We start from the raw sequence: 20087 nt of genomic DNA, 5'->3' as shown, positions 1-20087 counted from the left end.
AGGCATGTTGCAAATTGCACTTAAACAAGGCTTAACAGCCCTAATGCAAAGTAAACTTTATTATCCCAGACTGGAAAGCTGAGGTGCAAACACCCCTTTTTATGAGCTGCTGCAGCATATGGTCTGCATGTGATTAAATGGATTTAATCACACAGAAATACTTCTGGAAAGAGGTCTGGTTTTGGACTTGGGGTTCAGTTCTTACTCTGAGACTTGAGAAATGATGGCTGCTGTGGTTTTATTAAAGGCAATGTCACTTCTTCAGGTAAATGTGTCCCATTATTCAGCATATTCCTGTACTAGTGAGTTTCACCATTTCACAGTGCATAGGTTAAGGTAACAGGACATAAGAGGAAGTAACTGGGCTCTTTTTGGCACCATTTGTTTTGCTGCTGGTAACACCTGGTTTATAGTTACTTGCTTCTGCTCACAGGAGATCCACCAAGCACATTGTCTGTAACACCACTGCCTCAGATGAAGGTTTTGAGAAGGTGAAGGTGTCTGTAAGAGTGGACAAGGCCAAGATACATCAGGAATTGCAGTATGAATATGTAGAGGATCCAACCATCCTGAGGATCGAGCCTGAGTGGAGCATCTTCAGGTAAGTGTTCCATGGACAACTTCTGTCACCTCCCAGGGTTTTGTAATGCAGCACTAGTGTGTTCATATTGGTCCTTGATACAGGAAAGTGATTTCCATGAATTGTGTTCACTAAGAAACAGATTCGTGCAGAGCTGCTTCCCAGAGCCCAAGATTATGAGGGCTGGTGCTCTTTCACAGGAAAGACTGAAGGCCAAGCATGAATTGTGCATTTGTTGTAACACTTTGGATGCTCAATGTGTGCTCATGTGTACCTTGGGACAACATTTCCACAGTCTGGTGAGGGATGGGCAGGAGCAGACTCCTTTCACCAAACAAACTCCATGTAGTCCAAACCTAAGCGATCCTGCATCCAACCTTCACCAGCAGAGCAAAGCTTCCTGGCTTAATGCAGCAAAACCAGCTGTCAATGCTCACCAGAAACTTGTCTTGGAGATCTCATGCTTTAATTACAAAGGTAGGTGCAGCAAGTCTCCAACCTAGTGTTGAAGCTTTCTCCCTCTACTGAAGCCCACTCTTCATCTCCAGCACCAGGATGGTCCCTGTCTGAGTAATGTTACAGGCCACTGGGGCTGGTTAAACTATGCAGTTTTATCCTGAAAACTTGCAATTCCTACTGTTTCTGGTTGTGACTGTTTTGCACCCCACTGGGCTGGGTCCACAGCTTTACATGGGAGCAGGACTAGTCACTGATCTCTTGAAACCAGGCAAAAATGCCATAACTGTGCTTAGAGAAGTGAATCTCCCTTGGGTTCCTGCCTTTCCCACAGCCTTCATGGATAGGCTGGGTTAGGAATAAACATCTTTGGCCATCATGCCTGAAAGCCCCAGGGGCTGTCTCCTGACATGAAGCACAAAAGGAGCCCTGGTCCCTGTCCTATCAAACAGCCTTCCTCCTTGTTAGACATTCCTTTTTCTTTTCACCCCTTTGATGCTGCTTTAGTCAATTCAGAGCTTTCACATTAAGGTGTTTAAGAGGAGCATCTGCCCTCATTGTGGAAAGCATCCAGACTCACAATTCTCACTGAAATCTCTCAGAAACCTGTAGAAATGGCCCCAGGAAGAGAAAAAATGGTCATTAAATGCACTGGCATTTCCTTGAAAAGATACAAAATAAGAAATCATAGTCTCCTCTCATTCATCCAAAACAGCTCTCTGCTTCCCTGTCAAACTGGACTGATTGGAGTGTCTGGGGATTAGGAGCAGGGCTTGTAAATCCCCCAGTTCAGCTCCCAACCAGAAGATGTTTTCACAAATCAATTAGTGCCTTTAATTACCATGAGGGAATGTACTGATTTAACCGGATTGAATCTTTGCACGTTAGGCTTGAAGCTTTAGTGTCTGGATTTTCCATTTGGGGGTTTGATATTCAGTCAGAGTTCAGCTTATCAGTGAAATAAGAAATCACTTTACTTTTTTTCCTTTTTAAAGTGAGTCCAGCGTCAGTTAAATGGTGCAAGATTGACAGTTTAGGAGAGTGAATTCCCTTATATCCCCAGGAAAGCTGCAGCATGGGGGCTTCCTTTTACCTGGCCTCAGGTCTTGGCTGGGAGGGGAGAGGAGTTCTCCAGAGCCTGTTTGCTCCTTGGTTTCTATGCTGAACCTGCCAGCAAGAGATAAAGCAGCAGCCAAGGAGTTGCTTTAGGTGTATTGGCAAAGTTTTGCCCAGCCTGGGGGTGAGAGACTCCCCATCCCGTTGCTTACTGCCTTGGATCTCTCATCCCACCTCCCAGCATAAAGGAAATTAAGAAGAGGTGCTTGTTTAGTGCTTGCCAGCTTAGTTGCAGGGTGTGTAGCAGCTAGGATGGATGCCAGGGACTCTGTCTCAGCATTCAGGTGCAACCTGTACCTTTTCCTCTCTTCAGTGTCTCTGAAATCAGAAAGCAACCACCTGAGCATTAACAGGTGCCAAATTTTCATCAGCCCTACTTGCTTTCATCCTCTTTCTCGTGCACTTATTCAAAGGTGCATAACCTTGGAGGAGGGTGCAGAGGGAGAAGATGCAATATTCAGGATTACCACTGTGGTTCAGGGTATCTGGGACAGTTTTAAGCACCACAGCTGTTAATTGTGGAGCTGTTTCCAGCAGGTTATAACGGAGAGAAGCATTAGAGTAAAGCCTCCACAGAGACTTGGGTGCAGCCAACTCCAGTCCTGAGAATCAAGCAAGAAATAAGTTAGTCAAGACACCTGGATCTTGAGATAGACTGAGGCTGGTCCTCAGTATGTTTGTTATATTGTGGGATTCACTGCAGCAAATCCAATGTGCTTCTGATTGCTCAGTCCTGACTGTGGGGCTAGGTTGTTTGGAGAGAGAGGTGATTGCTATCAAACCAGCTTTGCAAAATTAGTGAATTAATATACCAAGCCTGGCTTAAAGCCTTCTCAAGTGCCATTTTCCAAGACAATAAAGAAAAGATTACTAATTTACTCCCATAGCCAATAAAAAAAAGCGTCATGCTGGGCTGGCAAGCAACTAGAATTTTATGAGGCTTCATTAATACTTTTGATCTGGGTTTGATTTGAGTTACATCCAGGAATTTTCTGAGTCAGCAGACAGAAAAGGGTTCTCACAGCTTTTGGGAAAGTAAAGAGTGAAACTGAGAAAATTGGTAGTCTTGGCACCTCTGGTAGCTTGCTGGGCAGCAGAGTGACTCTGAGCTCTCATCTGATCTGGGTAAGAAGTGGCCATGACCACCATTAGGTTGCAGACACAAAAGGCAGGTGGTTTTCATGCAAAAGCAAACAACAGTTTTATTTACTTGATTTGCAAGCCAGAGAGGGTTAGGGGGTGATTTCATGTCCTCAGCAAACACAACTACTTTGGCTTTTTTTATTTTTCAGAGAAATGACCCCTCTCTGATCTGGTGCTTAATAACTGTGGCCTGAGCCTGCAAGCTCAGTTTCCAAACCAAATACAGAATATTTAACATGTGGGTTTAAAACTGTGTGCACAGACTTGGCTGATTAAATAAAAAGTTGTATGCATATATAGACACACTTGTATGTCTGTACATAGGCACACATATTTGATACTACTGGAACACATAAAACTTTCAGCTGAGTCAAGATACAAAATCTCTTCTAGTTTGAATCAGCAGAGATTCATAATAATATTAAATAATAATAAAAATTAGAAAGGCTCACAGCCAAAAATCCGGAAGAACCAGGACAGTGGAGAAACAACAACTTAGTTTACACACTTCTCTTCTGGTTTTTGGTGAGTGAGCTCTCCCTGGGTGATATCAGGAATATTTCATGTGATACTGAATTTTGGGGAGAGGGTATTTTTTCTGTAAAGCAAGGAGGGGGAGCTCTCTTGTAAGTGGATGTATGACTTCAGAAGAGAGCCTCTGTGCATTCAAGAGAACTCAACCATCCAAGCAGAACTTATGGAAATGGCAAAATGTGCCTTTGCCCCATAAAATTTCACATTAGAGATTTCCCATCACAACTGATGGTTTCAGAGAACAAGAGCTTGAGGTACTTTGCAAAACTCAAGGTCAGTGTTTTCCTAAGTGTGGAACAGTCTGTACTGGTATTTATTGAATGAAAGACCATAAGGAACTTTTCAGAGAAGTGTCACAGAAGCACCTTCCAAAAGATATGATTGTAACAATGTTTTTTTGGCAGAGCTCAATGCTCATGACTTCAAATGTGCAGGCTTCTTGGTTACACATGCTAGGTTTAAACTAGTCAGTACTTAATCCAGGTTTGTTCTTTGGTCCTGAAACCAGTGATCACGCATAAGCCTCATCCACACCACCAATGATCTTTGCTCCTTCATAGGAAATGTAGTTTCTTCTATCCTGCTCATTGGGAGCATTTCCTGGCCCTTGTTATCCCTTGAACCACGACAAAGCTTTGCTTGGGGTTTTTAACAGCTTAGCAGCATCTATGGTCACCAGCCAGTGCTTGAGCTGGTGTCCTGGCCCTTGGGTTTATCATTGTGGGTGTAACTAGAGGGGTGAAGAACAGTCTGAGCTGACTGTGGCCAGCTGACAGAAACCTGATAGCTACATTGCTGAGCAGAGATGTGTATGTGCTTTCATTCCCACCTGCCCCATCTGATTAAGGATGGAAGATAAATGAGAAACATGGAAAACAAAGGTCAGAATTGGGGGGGATCAGTAGGCCAATACAGGCTTCTTATGCTGTATTTATTCTGAGGTGTTTTCTCATTTATAATGCATGTGTTTCATCTTTCACGTATGTGTAGGTTTATCTGGAGGCAGGAAAGGGATCCTGAGCTTTTTTTTTCCAGTCCCACTCATTTCCACATGGCCTGCCCTCCCCTTCTCAGCAGAGCACTCCAGGAAATCAATTGCAGCCTGGACAGTTTCCAAGGGGAGATACAGAGGCAGATGCCAAAGCTGAGAGTACTCCTCACCCTGGGAAACCCTCAGAGACGGGGCTGTTGATGACATTTCCTCATCCTGCCCTGGCTGTGTGAGCCTGACAGCTGAGGGGTTTGCTTTCTTGGACAACTCTTTTCACTTCAGCCCTTGCGTCTTGTTGCCTCTGCCACAGTTCTGCAGAAGGAGAGTTCACCCTGGAAAAGAAATGCTGTTCCAACCCCAAACTGGGGACCATTGCCTATGGTCATCCCTTCCTCTCAACAGGAGGTTCAAAACCAATGAACACATCAGCTCCTACTGAAGCCTGGGAATGATCCTTTGCAGTTTCCTTCCTCCTTCCTCTTTGCTGCCAGCAGCTGGAAGAGGCAAAGGAAAGGAAAGGAGAGTGTTCCTGAAAGCTGTTTCCTTCTAGTGACAGTGATTGCAGGAAATGAGAAGGGCTCCATCTACATCTCCCCATCTTAAAATGGGCTTATAGAGATGTTATAGAAAATGAGAAAGTCTACCAAAGGCAGGGGTATGGTTTGTATGAATTGTCCTCAGTCCTTGCCTGGGCAAAGGGACACGTAGACTGGAAATCTCTGTTCTATCACATGTTGGATCTAATACACGTGGCAGAACTTACCTGCCTGGATCACCAGATGGAAACCAAGTGAACACCTTATACACAGCAAGGCTGATGACTTTGGCTTTGTGTCCTCTAGATGCTGCAGGACCAGGTTCCTTGCAGCACTGAAGTGTGTTCACTGAGGTGACATTATCTTTTCCAGGATGAAGTTTTTATAGCAGGTTTAACATGCAAGAAGGGACTACAGTCCTCAATCAAGGTAGCACTGAATCCTCAGCAGCTGCTTGCACAGAAACTATCTGTGAGGCTTTTTGGGCTCCTTTCCTTAAGTGATAGAGGAGATATAGTCTGTGGACCATTCTGAAGAGCCTCACTCTTCTTCTCATTAACAAAGCTTGTGATTGCTGAGTCCCAATAATGGAAAACACCCAGATGCTGCTTGATGTGGCAGTTTTATTAAGCATGTTTTTTTTTTTATTATTCCTCCCCTTATGAATGAAAAATTCTTATTTATTTTTTCCTTCCTTTCTGACAAGACTGTGAGATGCAATCAGTCCTGATATCTCTTAGCTATCTTCATGCACTTCTTTCATTTCTTCTTCTCTAGTGGCAACACACCCATTGCAGTGTGGGGAACCCACCTAGACCTGATCCAAAACCCTCAGATCCGGGCAAAGCATGGTGGAAAGGAACATGTCAACGTGAGTATGGCTGCTGAGCTGGGGAGGGGACACGTCCAACGTGGTGATAGAGACTTGCTAACAGTTCTGGAGGTTGAAATCTCCTATTGCATCCAGAAAAGAGAGAATTACTTGCTTTCAGAAGGATTACCCCATCCTCTGTCTGTGAAGGAGCACTGGACCAAAGAGGGAACAGAGTCAGGCATCATGAAGGGTTGTTTGGCTCCTGGTCTCTGCTGAGAATGTTTCTTCTGTTGGCCCAAGGGCATCTCTTGACCTGTCTATAACCAGCACTATTATGTAAAACCAGCCATGCCTGGGCATAAGTAGATCCAAACTGAAATTATTAACTGGGCATGCTGTGCCCAATTCCTGGACTCTTTAAGATCCTGCAAGAGTACATCCAGGTTTAACCAGCTGGATTTACAGTCTCATTCAACTCTCAGTGACCACTGAGGAATCAGAAGCAGCTCTGTGGAAGCCAGCAGACTTTTACTGAGTTCTGGGAGTACAACTGACTTGGAAGGAGCCAATTACCAGTAGCTGCTGAGCAGCTCCAGTTAGAGTTGTAAAATATGTGAGTTCAGCATCTCCAGTTAGGAGACTCAGGAGCAGGCAATATCTGCTAGTATCTTCAGGGGGTTGGGAGACAGTGTCATGCAACAGCATCTGAAAAGGTGCTGACTGTTTATCAGCATTTCCTGGGAGCATCCCAGAAGAAGAGGCTCCAAAAGCATAAAATGCACAGGGACTAAATGGGGAGGGGCAGAAAGTTCAGGTCCTCTGCATTTTTCAGGTTTTAAGATTAATCTGTGGGCTTTCCACTCAAAGTTCTCAAAGCACTCTGAGGACATTAAAATACTCTTCTGCCACATGACCAGTGCTGAAACTGTGGTAGATCCAAAAAGGAAACACAGGAATAAGAGTTAGATTTATTTGTATCTACAGCTGGCAGATTGGGAGACGTAGATCTTGGTCTTAATCCTAGCTCTGCCATCAACTAATATCTCTCTACATAAAACCAAATCCAAAGTGATTTTGTCACCTGTCACACCTCATCAGATTCAGGGAAGACTTCCAACTGATTATGGAAATGGAATGGAATGGAATGGAATAGAACAGAACAGAACAGAATAGGAATAGGAATAGGCAACAGAATAGAATGGAAGGGAATAGGAATAGGAATAGGAATAGGAATAGGAATAGGAATAGGAATAGGAATAGGAATAGGAATAGGAATAGGAATAGGAATAGGAATAGGAATAGGAATAGGAATAGGAATAGACCAGGGCAGGCCAGACTTTTTCAGTTGTACGGAGCCTACAATGATCATCAAGTCCAACTGCCTGAACAATTCAGGGTCAGTCAAGTTAAAGCATGTTGTCAAGGGCATTATCCAAATACCTCTTCAAACACTGCCAGGCTTGGGGCATCGACTGCCTCTCTTGGGTACAACTGAGCATATCCTGCACATAGACTTTTGAGGGGATCCCCAGAGTGTGAGCAGTATTTGCAGCATCATGCTGAGGTTTTGAGGAATCTCTACTATACAGAAAAAAGAAGAACTTTTTATTTCCAGAAGGAAGCAAGGTTAGGGGAAGATGCTGATACTGGCAACCCCCGAGGCTGAGCTCCCTCAGGGGAGAGGCACAGGAGGCAAACTGCTTCACACCCCTGCTCCAGCAAAGCTTTCCTAATTCCTTCCCAGCCTTGACTGCGTGATGGATATGGGGGTTGATTTGAAGCAGTGAAGCACCAGCCTGTTTCACAGTAACCAAGGAGGTCTGCTTGTCCTCCAGCAGTAGGTAGGCTGGTGTTTCCCTGGGAGCTGTCTGCTGATCAGGAGAACTGGGGGCATGTCCATAAACTCTCCTTCTTTTGGGTTTCCTTCTCCAGAACTGCGAGGTGCAGAACAGCACAGAGATGACCTGTCAGGCTCCAGCACTGGCTGTTGACCCCAGTCACCAGTCTGAGCTTGCTGAGCGTCCAGAAGAGTTTGGCTTCATCCTTGACAACGTTCAGTCCCTGCTGATCCTCAACAAAACCAACTTCACCTACTACCCAAACCCAATCTTTGAAGTTTTTAATCCCTCAGGAATCCTGGAGCTGAAGCCAGGAAGTCCCATTATACTGAAGGTGAGATGGGGATCAACCCATAATTAAAACACAGGAACTCCTGCTGCAGCTGCCTGTGTACAGCCTCAATTTGTACCCACTGCTGTGGGTACAAATGTGTATCCATCAGAGAAGAACATTTTCTACTGCTGTAACATGGCTGGCAATTGAATAACCAAGTCTATTTTTTTTCCTGGGTTTTCAAGACCTTCCTTTCACCCCTGATTAAATACTACACCAGTCCTTTGGAATTTCTATAATCTGGCCAGCAATACAGAGAAGGAATTTTATGATTGAACATTTCTACATCAGCAGTTGCCTGTGGTGTATGTGCAAAGAAATGATTTGCAGAATACCTTCTTGCATGTTTGGAAAGGGGTCTGTTTTGCTTGCCTGAATATGTTTTGTGAGGGTCTGTTTCTGTAAGATCTGTATGCAAGGTTTCTCATTTAGCTCCAGAGAGGAGCAGGACAGACTGCTGGGACTGATGACAGTCTGTAGTCAACCCTCATGTCCTCTGCATGACTTCCTAAATTGGCTCTTCCTCCCTGTGTTAGGAAATGGTGATTCATGAATGTCAAGTGCAATGTTAAAACTTGTGTCACAGGAACAAACAAGAGGTGGAAGGAAGACTCTTTCCTGATGTGTTGGGTTTTTTTTGGGGGGGGTGATATTCCTTTCCATCCAGGGCAAGAACTTGATCCCACCAGTGGCAGGAGGGAACGCCAAGCTGAACTACACCGTTTTGGTTGGTGAGAAGCCTTGTGCAGTGACAGTATCAGATGTGCAGCTCCTGTGTGAGTCCCCAAACCTCATCGGAAGACACAAGGTGATGGTAAGTGGTGCTTGAACCTCATCAGCCTTTCCTCCCTGGGTGGGTTGGGAGGGCACATCACTGCTGAAGAGCTATCAGACCTCCCAGGAGTTTGCATCACTGTTTGCCTTCCATAGATGTCATAAACATTAGAGGCTCTTCTTGATGTAATATCCCCATCAAGAATAACTTGGAGAAGTAGAAGACTAGAAGAGTAACCTGGAGGTACCTATGGGCAGTGAGAAACATTTCATAATAACACCCTTCAGGAAAGTTTAACTCTCTTTTGGTTTTGCACAGCCTGTAGGATATCCAGATGCTCATGTGTGTCCACATATGTAACATGTTCCCTACATTTCATACTTGGTTAAATTCAGCACAATCTCCAGCAATTACTAACATGCTGGTGGGTAAAGTTTACCTTTTTGTAGGAGAAAAAAAAATTACAGAACAGGGACTCTATTGTGACCAGACTTTGATGTTTTGATAGCTGTACAACTTACTATACTCCTGCATGTCCTTCCTGGAACCTGTAAGAAATGGACTGATGACATCAGAGAGAGCTTCTCTACTCACTGTTGATATATTCACTCTTTACTTTCAGAGATTTGCATTCCTCAGTGTTGATGGCTTTATAAACACCACTTCAGCAAACTCATCTGAGTAGTACTGAGCTGTGTTCAAGGGCAGGTTAGATGGGGCTCTGAGAAACCTGGTCTAGTGGGAGGTGTTCCTGTCCATGCAGGGGGGTTGGATCTAGTTGATCTTGAAGGTCCCTTCCAACCCAAACAATTCTATGATTCTATGATGAGTCTTTCTTGTTCCTTTTGATCAACTTTTTTCCACCTCTCTGTTGCCTTCCCAAAGCTCTGTCTGTCACATATTTATTTATTTCAATGCAGTGAGACTCATAGAGGTTGATGGACACACACTGAGTGGTTCTTTAAAAAGACAGTTTTCTGGGGACTTTTATAAAATAGCTTCTGGTGACCATTTTGGGTCTAGTTTGGGACTGCTGCTGAGAGACCTCGCACTGCCTACTTAACTTCTCTGTGCCAAAAATTTATCATCTGGAAAATAGAGGTAATAATCCTTTTCAGCCATGCAAATAAACCGTGGCTCTCGATTCATTGTAAAGCACATTAAGACACTCCAAGAGGAGCAATAATGAAGTGAGAGATTTTCTCTGTGTGAATTCCGAAGCTTTTGAACAAGGCAATATATGTTCCCTGTCATTTTCATTAATATAATTAAGCATATGGTTAGTCAGAGATGGACAGAGCCAATCAAAGAGAGAGAAAACTCAAAGTCAGGTGAGCAATAATCAACCCCTGGGGATCAGGGAGGATGAACATCTGGTCAGGTCTTATTAACTGGGAAGACTCCCCTGCTCCTGCAGCTTGGGACAGCTTAAGTGAAGCCACAGAGGAAAAAATAATCCCTTTTTGAGGATCCTGATCAAACAAGAGATGCTGCTGGAAACACGGGAAAATCACCACATTGAAGTCTGCTAATGAGCCTAAGTATTAGGATAAGTTACAGATTTCTTGCTCAACTGCCAACACTGAGGCAACACTTTGACAGTGTCTGGGCTGGGAACCAAATACAGAAGGTCACCTGTGGTGGAGGCCAGTGTTCAAGGATGGACTTTGCATCTGGAGCTTACCAGGGGGACAGCTGGGCTGGGAAATGCCTCCTCCAGCATGGCACAGCCTCTCTGGTGCTCGGGTTGGTACTAAATGTGTGCCCACGTTTCACACGAATGTCACTTTGATGGTCAGGGTAATTGACAGGTAGCTCTCCCAGGTCCTCCTCCTGTTTCTGCCAACAATTTACTGTGTGACCTTGAGTAAACTGCTGAACAAACCTTTTCTTGCAAACTGAGGTGGCCTAGATACGAGAGAGGACCATGACAGTGAACGAATCATAACAACACAGAGATTGTTTCTAAGGGAAGGAACAGTGACAATGGCACACATTGATGTCAACATGTTTGTGATCCACTTCAGCTCTCTTTTATACAGCCGCAGAGTTAAGTATTTGGGGGAAAAAACATAAAAAATAACTAAAAGGCCTGAATGATGGTTAAAAAATATTGCCTAAAAATCAGAGGTAAGCTCTTTTCCCAGTAAAAGAAAGATACATGTGGAAGATCCATGAGTAACTGTTGGAGAAGGTGTGCAATGAAGAAGTGGAGCACATCTGAAGGGTTGCTGGTATCTATTGTAGGCACTTACATATGGAAAGACACAGGAGTCCCTTTTCAGTTTGTCACTGTAGACTTTGTTACCTTTCCAGAGTCCATCCCAAAATAGTATGAGAGGACTTTGTGGATAGAAATTAGGTATTTTCAGGCATCCACTTTTGTCCTGTCCGAGACACGAGGGTTACAACTAGGTGGCTTTGGCCAGGAATAGCTTACAGCTGGTGCTAGAGATCATCTCAGAGGTTGGAACTGGAGCCAGATTAATTTATAGGAGATGGTGGAGTCACAGAGATTCATGTCCCCAGAAAGGGCTGTGGTGGTGAGGAGTGAGAGCAGCTGAAAATTTTCATTAATTCATGACTCTCTACTCTGTAAGTCTCTCTGCTGGTTCCAATCCTTCCTCCTTGGGCCAGTTTCTTCCTTCTGCAGCCTAGAGAGGAAACCCAAGTAGGTGCTTGAGCTGAGGCATGGCAGGCTTGGAATTAACACTGAGCAGGCAGGCTGGGGACAGACTGATTAGCTGAGAGCTGGTGGGATGGAGGACAAGGGACCTGGAATGGTCAGAGACAGCTCCTCATGAGGGAGGAAGGAAAAGCCTCAGTTACATGCTGCAGTGGTCCCAGTTGCAGAGGAAGCACACTGCCCTGGGGTCTTGGCTGCATTTCTGCCTGAGAACAAGACTTTGCACTTTGTGCAGGGCTTGATGTTTCTTTCCATGACAAAGCTCAGCTGGGGTGAAGGGATGAGGTTCATCACCATGTCATGATCCTTCAAGCTCTTTGCATGGCATCTTCTGAGCTTTAAGTTAATGTAAGCATGACCAGCAGGTTGAAGGAGGTTTTCTCCCACTCTACTCTTCTCTTCTTATGAGACTCCCTGTCCAGTTCTGGGGCCTATAACATAAGAAGGACATGAAGCTCTTGGAGCAAGTCCAGAGGAGGGGTGAAAAAATGACAAGAGGGCTGGAGCAGATCTGCTATGAAGACAGACTGAGAGAGTTGGAGTTGTTCAGCCTGGAGAAGAAAAGGCCCCAGGGAGGCATAGAGCACCTTTCAGTACCTGAAGGGGCTACTGGAAAGCTGGGGAGGGACTTCTGACAAGGTCATCAAGTGATAGAATGAGGGGTAACAGCTTCAGACTGAAAGAGGCAAGATTTAGATGAGGTATTAGGAACAAATTCTTTCCTGCAAGGGTGGTGAGACACTGGTCCAGGTTGCCCAGAGAAGATGTGGATGCCTCATCCTAGGCCAGGTTGGATGGGGCTTTGAGCCACCTGGTCTAGTGGGAGGTGTCCCTGCCCATGGCAGGGGGTTTGAAACTAGATGATCTCTGATGTCCCTTTCAACCCAAACCATTCTATGATTCTGTGGTTCTATAACCAGTGTTCCCCTACCACTGCACAGTCCTAGAAGCCTTCTTGTTATACCTCAGGTGAGTCAGCAGTGCTTTTCTCCCTGCTTCTCCAACTCATCCTGCTCTACATAGAGCCTTGAACAATGTTGTAGTAGCCTTGAGCAAGTAGCACCCTGGGGCATCACAGCTGGGATCGGTGTTCATGTTGAAAAAATGGACTCCTAACAGATTTGCTTCTGCCAAACATTTCATTAGGCTTGCAGCAGTGCCTCTTGAAGGGTTTCTTTCTAGCTCTTAAAAGCAAGGTCCTCACACAGCAGCTTGTTCCAGGGGCTGGTAGAAGCTCTGGGAGTACATAAGGAGCAGAAAGCTGTGTTCAGCTCCCTGTCCCACTGATGAGCACCTGCAGGCAGTCTGCCAATGTGTGTCTAGGAGAAGGGCTGTAACAAGCATGGTGCAGGTTCTGTAGCTTTTGTGTTTGGTCTTTTTTTTTCATATCCCAGTGGCTTCCAGAAGCAGTTTTCTCCAGCTGAAAAGCAAATTGTGGCTCTGATTTCTGCATTTCAACAGCTGTCGTGTTAGCTGCCTGGGTCAGGTGTCCCCTGTCCCATCATGAGGTCAGGACCCATAGACCATAACCATGAGCTGTGTGTCCTGTGTGCATTTTGGGACTAAGTGTTGTCAGGACAGTCCAGCACAACCTAGTTGTTCGGGACAGGAACTAGAAAATCCAGAATAAAGCCCAAACTTACAGGCAGCCAGGGGGTTGGGACTGGTGAGATTTGTGTCACCACAAGCTTTGTTGGTTTGGTTCACAGTCACTCTGTCAACAGAGGTGTTTCTATATGACATTTCAGGTGTTTTAAAGCTGTTCTCTATCCAAGTACATCACAATCTATTTAGCTTGGTAAACAAGAGGAGGTCATAATTCAACCTTAGTAAAGGAGATGATGGAGTTCCTCTGTGTTCCTGCTCGCTCAACAGTTTTGCTGCAACTCTTTCCTGCTTTCCCTCTAGGCTCGCGTAGGAGGGATGGAGTTTTCTCCAGGGATGGTCTACATCTCTCCAGACAGCCCTCTCAGCTTGCCAGCTATTGTCAGCATTGCAGTGGCTGGTGGCCTGCTCATCATCTTCATCGTGGCTGTGCTGATTGCCTACAAGCGCAAATCCAGAGAAAGCGACCTCACCCTCAAACGCCTGCAGATGCAGATGGACAACCTGGAGTCCAGGGTGGCACTGGAGTGCAAAGAAGGTAGGATGAGGAAGGAAGCCTGATGCTTTGTCAGTGTTGGTAGAAGAGAGATATCCAGCCACAAAACTTTGGGCCAAAACGCCACAAGGAAAAGGAGTGTTGAATCCTGTGGGTGTGGCTCAAGCCTGGATCTAATTTGACTTTGCCTGTTTCCCTGAGGTCAGCCTTCCTCCACCCTGTCCTAACTGCATTTGCTAGCTCACAGACTAGCTCACATGTCTCTGGGGAAAGACTGTGTTACAGGAAAGGTGTGACAGCTCTTGTCCACCTTCTTCACTTCAATGTGTTGCTTCTTCATTTGTACCTGAGTCTCAGGCATGTAGGTCTGAGGGCCTTTCCCATCATGGTGAGGGAGATCCAGACTGTCAGTGCTACATGGGTCATCCCTTTTTTTTTTGTGTCAGCCTTTGCAGAGTTGCAGACAGATATTCATGAGCTGACAAGTGATCTGGATGGAGCTGGGATCCCTTTCCTTGATTACCGAACCTACACCATGAGGGTGCTTTTCCCTGGCATTGAAGACCACCCAGTCCTGAGAGATCTGGAGGTAAGAAATCAACACTGCTCCTCTCGTGCCTCCCTGTTCTGTCCTGAATGCAAGAGATGCAGTGTCAGTAGTGGGGATGTGATGGCTTACAATGCTGTGTCCTACCAGGGACAAAGCAGCACCTGATTAAAAATCCAAGTTGAAAGGGGAAGATGATTGCTGCTGTCTTAGATGTTAAATTCTGTTTGATCCCTCACATATTTGGAAGAGCCTCATAGATTTGTGTGCTTTAGTTCTACTGTATTAAACTTCTCCTTGGTCTTCATTCTGCTGGGGTTTGTTTTTCAGACTGGATTTATTAATTACTGCTGTGCAGGGAGCAGGAACAAAAAAAAAAAATTGGATGGCAGAGCAGCATATTTGCCTGTGTCATTTCAGCTCTGCATGACATTCACCCTACCTAGTGGCCTTTTTTTGTGGCAACACCTGTAGAAATAACCTGCAGTCACTGAAGGAGTTTCACCTTTGCTGCACTCTGTGGTTTTCAGTGAGGGCAGAAAAGCACAGCATCAGTTTGTCCATATCCTGCCCACATCTGCCTCCTCCACCCCAACTCTCCTGACTACAGCAGTAGGAGGACAAGATGCTGCCCAGCACTGTTGGGGTCTACACGCTGCCTGCGTTGCCTCACTGTGAGAATGAATTTGATGGGACACTGGCTGAGATCTGACCATGCTGCAAAACTGCTTCAGGCTTTGGCAGATGGATGAGCTCTGCTCTAGGGATACCTGGCCCAGAGAAGCAGGGGATACACCACGGCCAAGGCCAGGGAGGTCATTGGCTGAGATGTCTGCAAAGCCTTTGGCAAGCTCTCAGCTTCAGAGGGGTTCTGGCACTGGCTGGTGAGTTTGCTGGGGGCCAAGACTGGGGTTAGTTGGCAGAAAGAAGGAGCAGGAGCTGGCACAGGTAACACCATGCTTGGCTGGCTGCGTAATCAGAAGCTCCTGCTTGTCTTTGGTGCATCAGAAGAGCCAAAATTCATCAAACTACATGGAGAGAACCGTTAAAAAACTTGATCTGTCAGCAAGCAGGACATGTGGGGTTGGGTAGGAGGCCGATTTACACATTGCCTCCTGCATACATTTGCCTTGTGAGTGCAGGTACAGTGACCTCGAGCTGCTTTCCCTCAGGAATAGTAGCTCAGCAGCTTCAACAAATGAGCACAAGGGATGAGGGATGATGAATCTCTCTCTCACGTATGTGTACACACACACACACACTCACACACAAACCCTTTCATCATACCCAGGGCCAATTTGAATCCCTATATTCATTAACCTCAGCCAGCTGACCAGAGAACAGCATCTGACCCCTATGGAGGTTTTAGCATGGATGTGCTCCCATATGTAGATACACAGAGAGAGGCACGGGGGCTGATGTTTCCATCTGCCACCTTTGATCTCTTCTTCCTTTCATTTCATTAATCTTTTCATTATTTTTCCCTTAATCCTCTGTAAAGCCTCAACAGCTCTTTCAGTGTCAATGTCTTTGGCTACCAACATATCAGGGAAAGCAGCTCCCATTCTGCTCCCTTCTCTGTAGCACCAAGAAGGATTTGCTATTTATTGCAAAAAGGCCCTAGCATAGATCCTGCAGTGAGCAGGTCTTACTTATTTCCAGTTCATTTGCTAATTAACTGCTTCTAGATTCAGTACAGAACATTTTTCTTGTTGTGTGTTTTTTTTTTTTTTAATTCTCCATAATAATCCAGGGTTAGACAATATTAATATTCAAGCAAATGAGTTTAAAATAATTATTGGTGGGATGGGTGGTAGTGGTTGGTTGGTTGTCTCAAGCTATTTGCTAAGTAATTAATTTGCTGCATGCAAGAAGAGTTAAATGCTTTAATTTCCAGAATGAAAAAGTAATGACTCTTTAAGAATTCTTGCATTACTTGGTTGTCTAAGCATGCCAACTTGTTTTGGATTAAAGTACCAAAGCTGGTTGGTTATTAATACATACATGCCTCAGTGACATGTATTGGTCTGTGTTGAGAGTCTCCAGCCTCCAGGAAAGATCTTTTAAGGGCTGGAACAGCTTCAGAACATGAAGGAATGAGTTTTGGGTGCTCTACTTAGGCTCTATCTTCGTCTGGAGCCAAAAGGACTCTGGTAAAAGGCCACTTTGGACTGTGGAGTCCAGGGTCCAGTGTTGAGGTCCTGTATAAAAACTAGTTCACCAGCATCTCACAGCTGAGAAATATCTTAGAGATTTATTATCCTGTCTGTCTCCAAATCATCCCACTTCCCAAGCCTACTGCAGTGGGACCTTCAAGACAGGTCTCAACACAGGGTGTCCTCTCACAACGTCATCTATCTAGTTCTTCAAACCAAGGCCCAGCTGCATGGTAACATCTCAGCCACGGCCTCTCTTCATCTCCTCAAAACCTGACCCCAGGATCTCTTCCCCATTCAATTCCTTGCTGCCTCTCTCACCTTCTTAAAGCTGAACTCCAAATCCCTCTGTAAGGAGGCTTCTTGCAGGGATGACAAAAACCCACATTTTAGGTGGAGTGAGACTTCAGTCTGACTACAATAAAAATGTAACATGGTGTGGTACCACATTTAGGCACCAGTAATCTCTTTTTTATTATTCTTCAGAGATGGAAACAGGATTAGAAAAGAGTCATCTGGCTGTGGCTAGGAGGTCCCTCAGGGACCCTAATCATTAGATAGCTTATGGACTTTCTTCCTTTTTACAGGACTATCCTGTGATGAAGAAGGACGGACTCACCTGCCTGCTAAATGCAAGATTATGGGGGTTTTTTGTCTTTGCTGTTTGAAGCAGCTTTTTTTCCTTTTTCCCTGTTTCAGAAATTGTCCTTGATGTCCAAATGCATAGTTGGTGAGCTGGAGTGATGAGGGCTGAGAAGGTAGCAAAGGGTGTGTGTGATCCATTTGGGAAAGTCTGACAGTGGGAACGAGGGAAAAGTTTACGTTTCCTTTCTTCTGGTCCAGGTCCCTGGCTATAGGCAGGAACGGGTGGAGAAAGGCCTGAAGCTCTTTGCCCAACTCATCAACAACAAGGTTTTCCTCCTGTCTTTCATCCGCACGCTGGAGTCCCAGCGCAGCTTCTCCATGAGAGACCGTGGTAATGTGGCCTCACTGATCATGACTGTGCTGCAGAGCAAGCTGGAGTATGCTACTGATGTCCTCAAACAGCTCTTGGCTGACCTCATAGACAAAAATCTGGAGAGCAAGAACCATCCCAAGCTGCTGCTCCGGAGGTAAGGATGCTTGGGGCTGGAGCTAGCTGGGCTGGGCAGCCTGTGTCCCACTGCCTAACAGAAGCATGCTGGTCATCTTTGGAGAAAAGGGGCAAACTTGCTTGGGTTTTGTGAAGCAGGGTGTGGAATGAGGAGGGTATCCAGCCACGGTTCACATGACCCTGTAGGGTTGGCATCAAGCTGTTTGCAAAGAAGGTTGAATCACAGAGTCATAGAATCATAGAATCATAGAATCATAGAATGTGTTGGGTTGGAAAGGATCATCTATTCCAACTCCCTCACAATAAGCAGGGACATCTCCAATGGTAGGGCTGAGTGAAGACTGAACTGGTCTCCCTTTCTGGTTACCTGCTCATTTAAGACTTCCTGACAGAACATGCCTTCTCTTAGAGAATTTCCCTCCTCCTTCCAGCATTAACACTGCATTTCCTTCCCTTTCTGTAAGTCTGTGTGTAGATCTTGCTCCATCTCCCTGGCCAAAAAGCAGTCAATGATTAAAAGTCACATAAATAAGCTACCTCTGGGTTTTAATGTGGGTCTTCTAGAAAGCCTTGTAAGGGCAGCAAGGGCCTGTGCTTCCTAATCCTTAGTTTGAACTCTGTGTGCTTGAGATGCTCATTTATGTTTCATTTTAACCTGAACATTCCAACTGCTTTGTGTAGGACCTGGAACTACATCACACAGAGCAGGCTTTTATATCCCTGGTGAGTCAGTCATCTGCTGCTGTCTCCTGCCTGGGATGTGAACTGCCCTGCTTTCTGTCTCATTCATGAGTTAACTATAGATACGTGAAGAGTTTTCTTCAGCTTCATTGTGGGATCTCCTGTCTCTCCCTGAGCAGTGGTGCTGAGAGCTTGCTGAAGACGGGAGAAGACCTGAGCAGGACAGCAGAACTGGTTTCATACAGAGCACAGATCTGGTTGTTGCTTCCTGCCCATTTCTAAGGTCTAAACTCTGCAGTTCTGTGGGAACCCTTGAATTAGAAATCAACTGCTCTGCAATGAATGTGCTTTCCCTGCCCAGGGAAATGCTGCCCCTTCTCCCTTCAGGATCATACTCACCTTCTTTGCACAGTCCAAACTAATCCTTCTGAATCAAGGACCCTAAGTAAAGCTGGACCTGGGGGGGGAGGACTTCTGGAGATGTGTGGCCTTTGCCACTGCTCAGAGCCAACTCTGAGGAGCCCTCAGCTGATTAGGATGGACAGCTTGGGCAGGGAAGAGATCTGTGATGCCTTCTGGGAGGCTTTTCTTCCAGCATACAGCCCACTGTGGAGAACCAATGAGTAAAAGGAGCAAAAGGCACTTCCTGGCATTCAGAGCAGCAATGCCAGGGGCAGAGGCTGGACTTTGATTTGGTGTCATTTCACTCCCTGATGTGATATAAGCCTTATAGCCTGGCTGGTGACCTCCCTCCAGCTGTCCCCAGGCTTCCCCACTGAACTTCTCTGATGCTGAGGCACTGCCTCCTTCCAGCTGTCTCCTCCCTTAATTTTCTCCTTTTTCTTCCTCTTTCTCCATCTCTCTGTCTTCCTTCATTGTTCATTCCTGTCTTGTCCTGAGCATCCTTCTTTCCTCTTTCTCCTTCTTCCAGCTCTTTTCTAGCTCTAGCTATATTTGTTGGAAATGAAATATGGCCTTTGGAAGGAAAGCCAGTGAACAAAGAAGGTACTTCCACTCTTACAAGCTACAAAAACAAGAAGTCAGAGATGTGGTTTGTGCCTTGAGATGGAGGTCCTGCATCAAGTATCATCAGAACATAGCCTACTGCTGAACTTGTGGATAGCTCAGTACCTTGGGTCAGATGTTGGTCTGAGGCCCTTATACAATTATTTGGAGCAGCTGGATTCAACTTGGTGCTCCCACTCCCTCCCTGTGAGTCTGTGGAAGGAAGGAAATTTTTCAACACCTTTCTGCAGTGCTGGTTTTGAGGGCATTTGACTGGAGGAAGGAGCTGGCTGGGATGATTTTCCCACCTCACCTGTGTCCAGTGTTCATCCCATATGACATCTACAGCCTCAAAGAGATCAGAGTTGTCAGGGTAAAGAGGAATAACACAATGAGATTCCATTTTTTTTTCCTCACAGTAATGTTAAGTTTGCACCATGTGATGGGTTCCAGGTGTCACCTCAGAGATCTTGGAAGGAGCACTCTTCCGGGTGTCATTCCTTGTGAGGAACTCAGACCATGACAAGCATGGGGATTGCTGGAATTAATCATCATATCATAACCAATAGAGGACAGCAGCTAGGTGATGCTGATGGAGGGAAATACAGGGCAAACAGGAAGGTATGGACAGAGGCAACCTCTAGGCAGAGACCCAGCAATGATCACTGTAGACAAAGGGTTGGTTTGCTACCACAGCATTA

The 20087-nt window shown here is 45.5% G+C and overlaps 1 protein-coding gene across 3 annotated transcripts in view; it reads left to right on the top strand.

Moving 5' to 3' along the window:
• Nucleotides 1-20087, top strand: part of PLXNA4 (plexin A4) — a 477499-nt gene that overhangs the window by 404479 nt on the left and 52933 nt on the right. For all 3 annotated transcript variants that reach the window (XM_051626583.1, XM_051626591.1, XM_051626600.1), the window contains exons 16-22: nt 434-601; nt 6134-6227; nt 8103-8342; nt 9010-9156; nt 13712-13946; nt 14351-14493; nt 17451-17719. In XM_051626583.1, the coding sequence (XP_051482543.1) occupies nt 434-601; nt 6134-6227; nt 8103-8342; nt 9010-9156; nt 13712-13946; nt 14351-14493; nt 17451-17719 (1296 nt within the window). The remainder of the gene's footprint in view (nt 1-433; nt 602-6133; nt 6228-8102; nt 8343-9009; nt 9157-13711; nt 13947-14350; nt 14494-17450; nt 17720-20087) is intronic.

The sequence above is a fragment of the Apus apus genome, chromosome 1 (assembly GCF_020740795.1).
Source record: "Apus apus isolate bApuApu2 chromosome 1, bApuApu2.pri.cur, whole genome shotgun sequence".
NCBI lineage: Eukaryota > Metazoa > Chordata > Aves > Apodiformes > Apodidae > Apus > Apus apus.
This window is presented reverse-complemented; position numbering and strand designations above follow the sequence as displayed.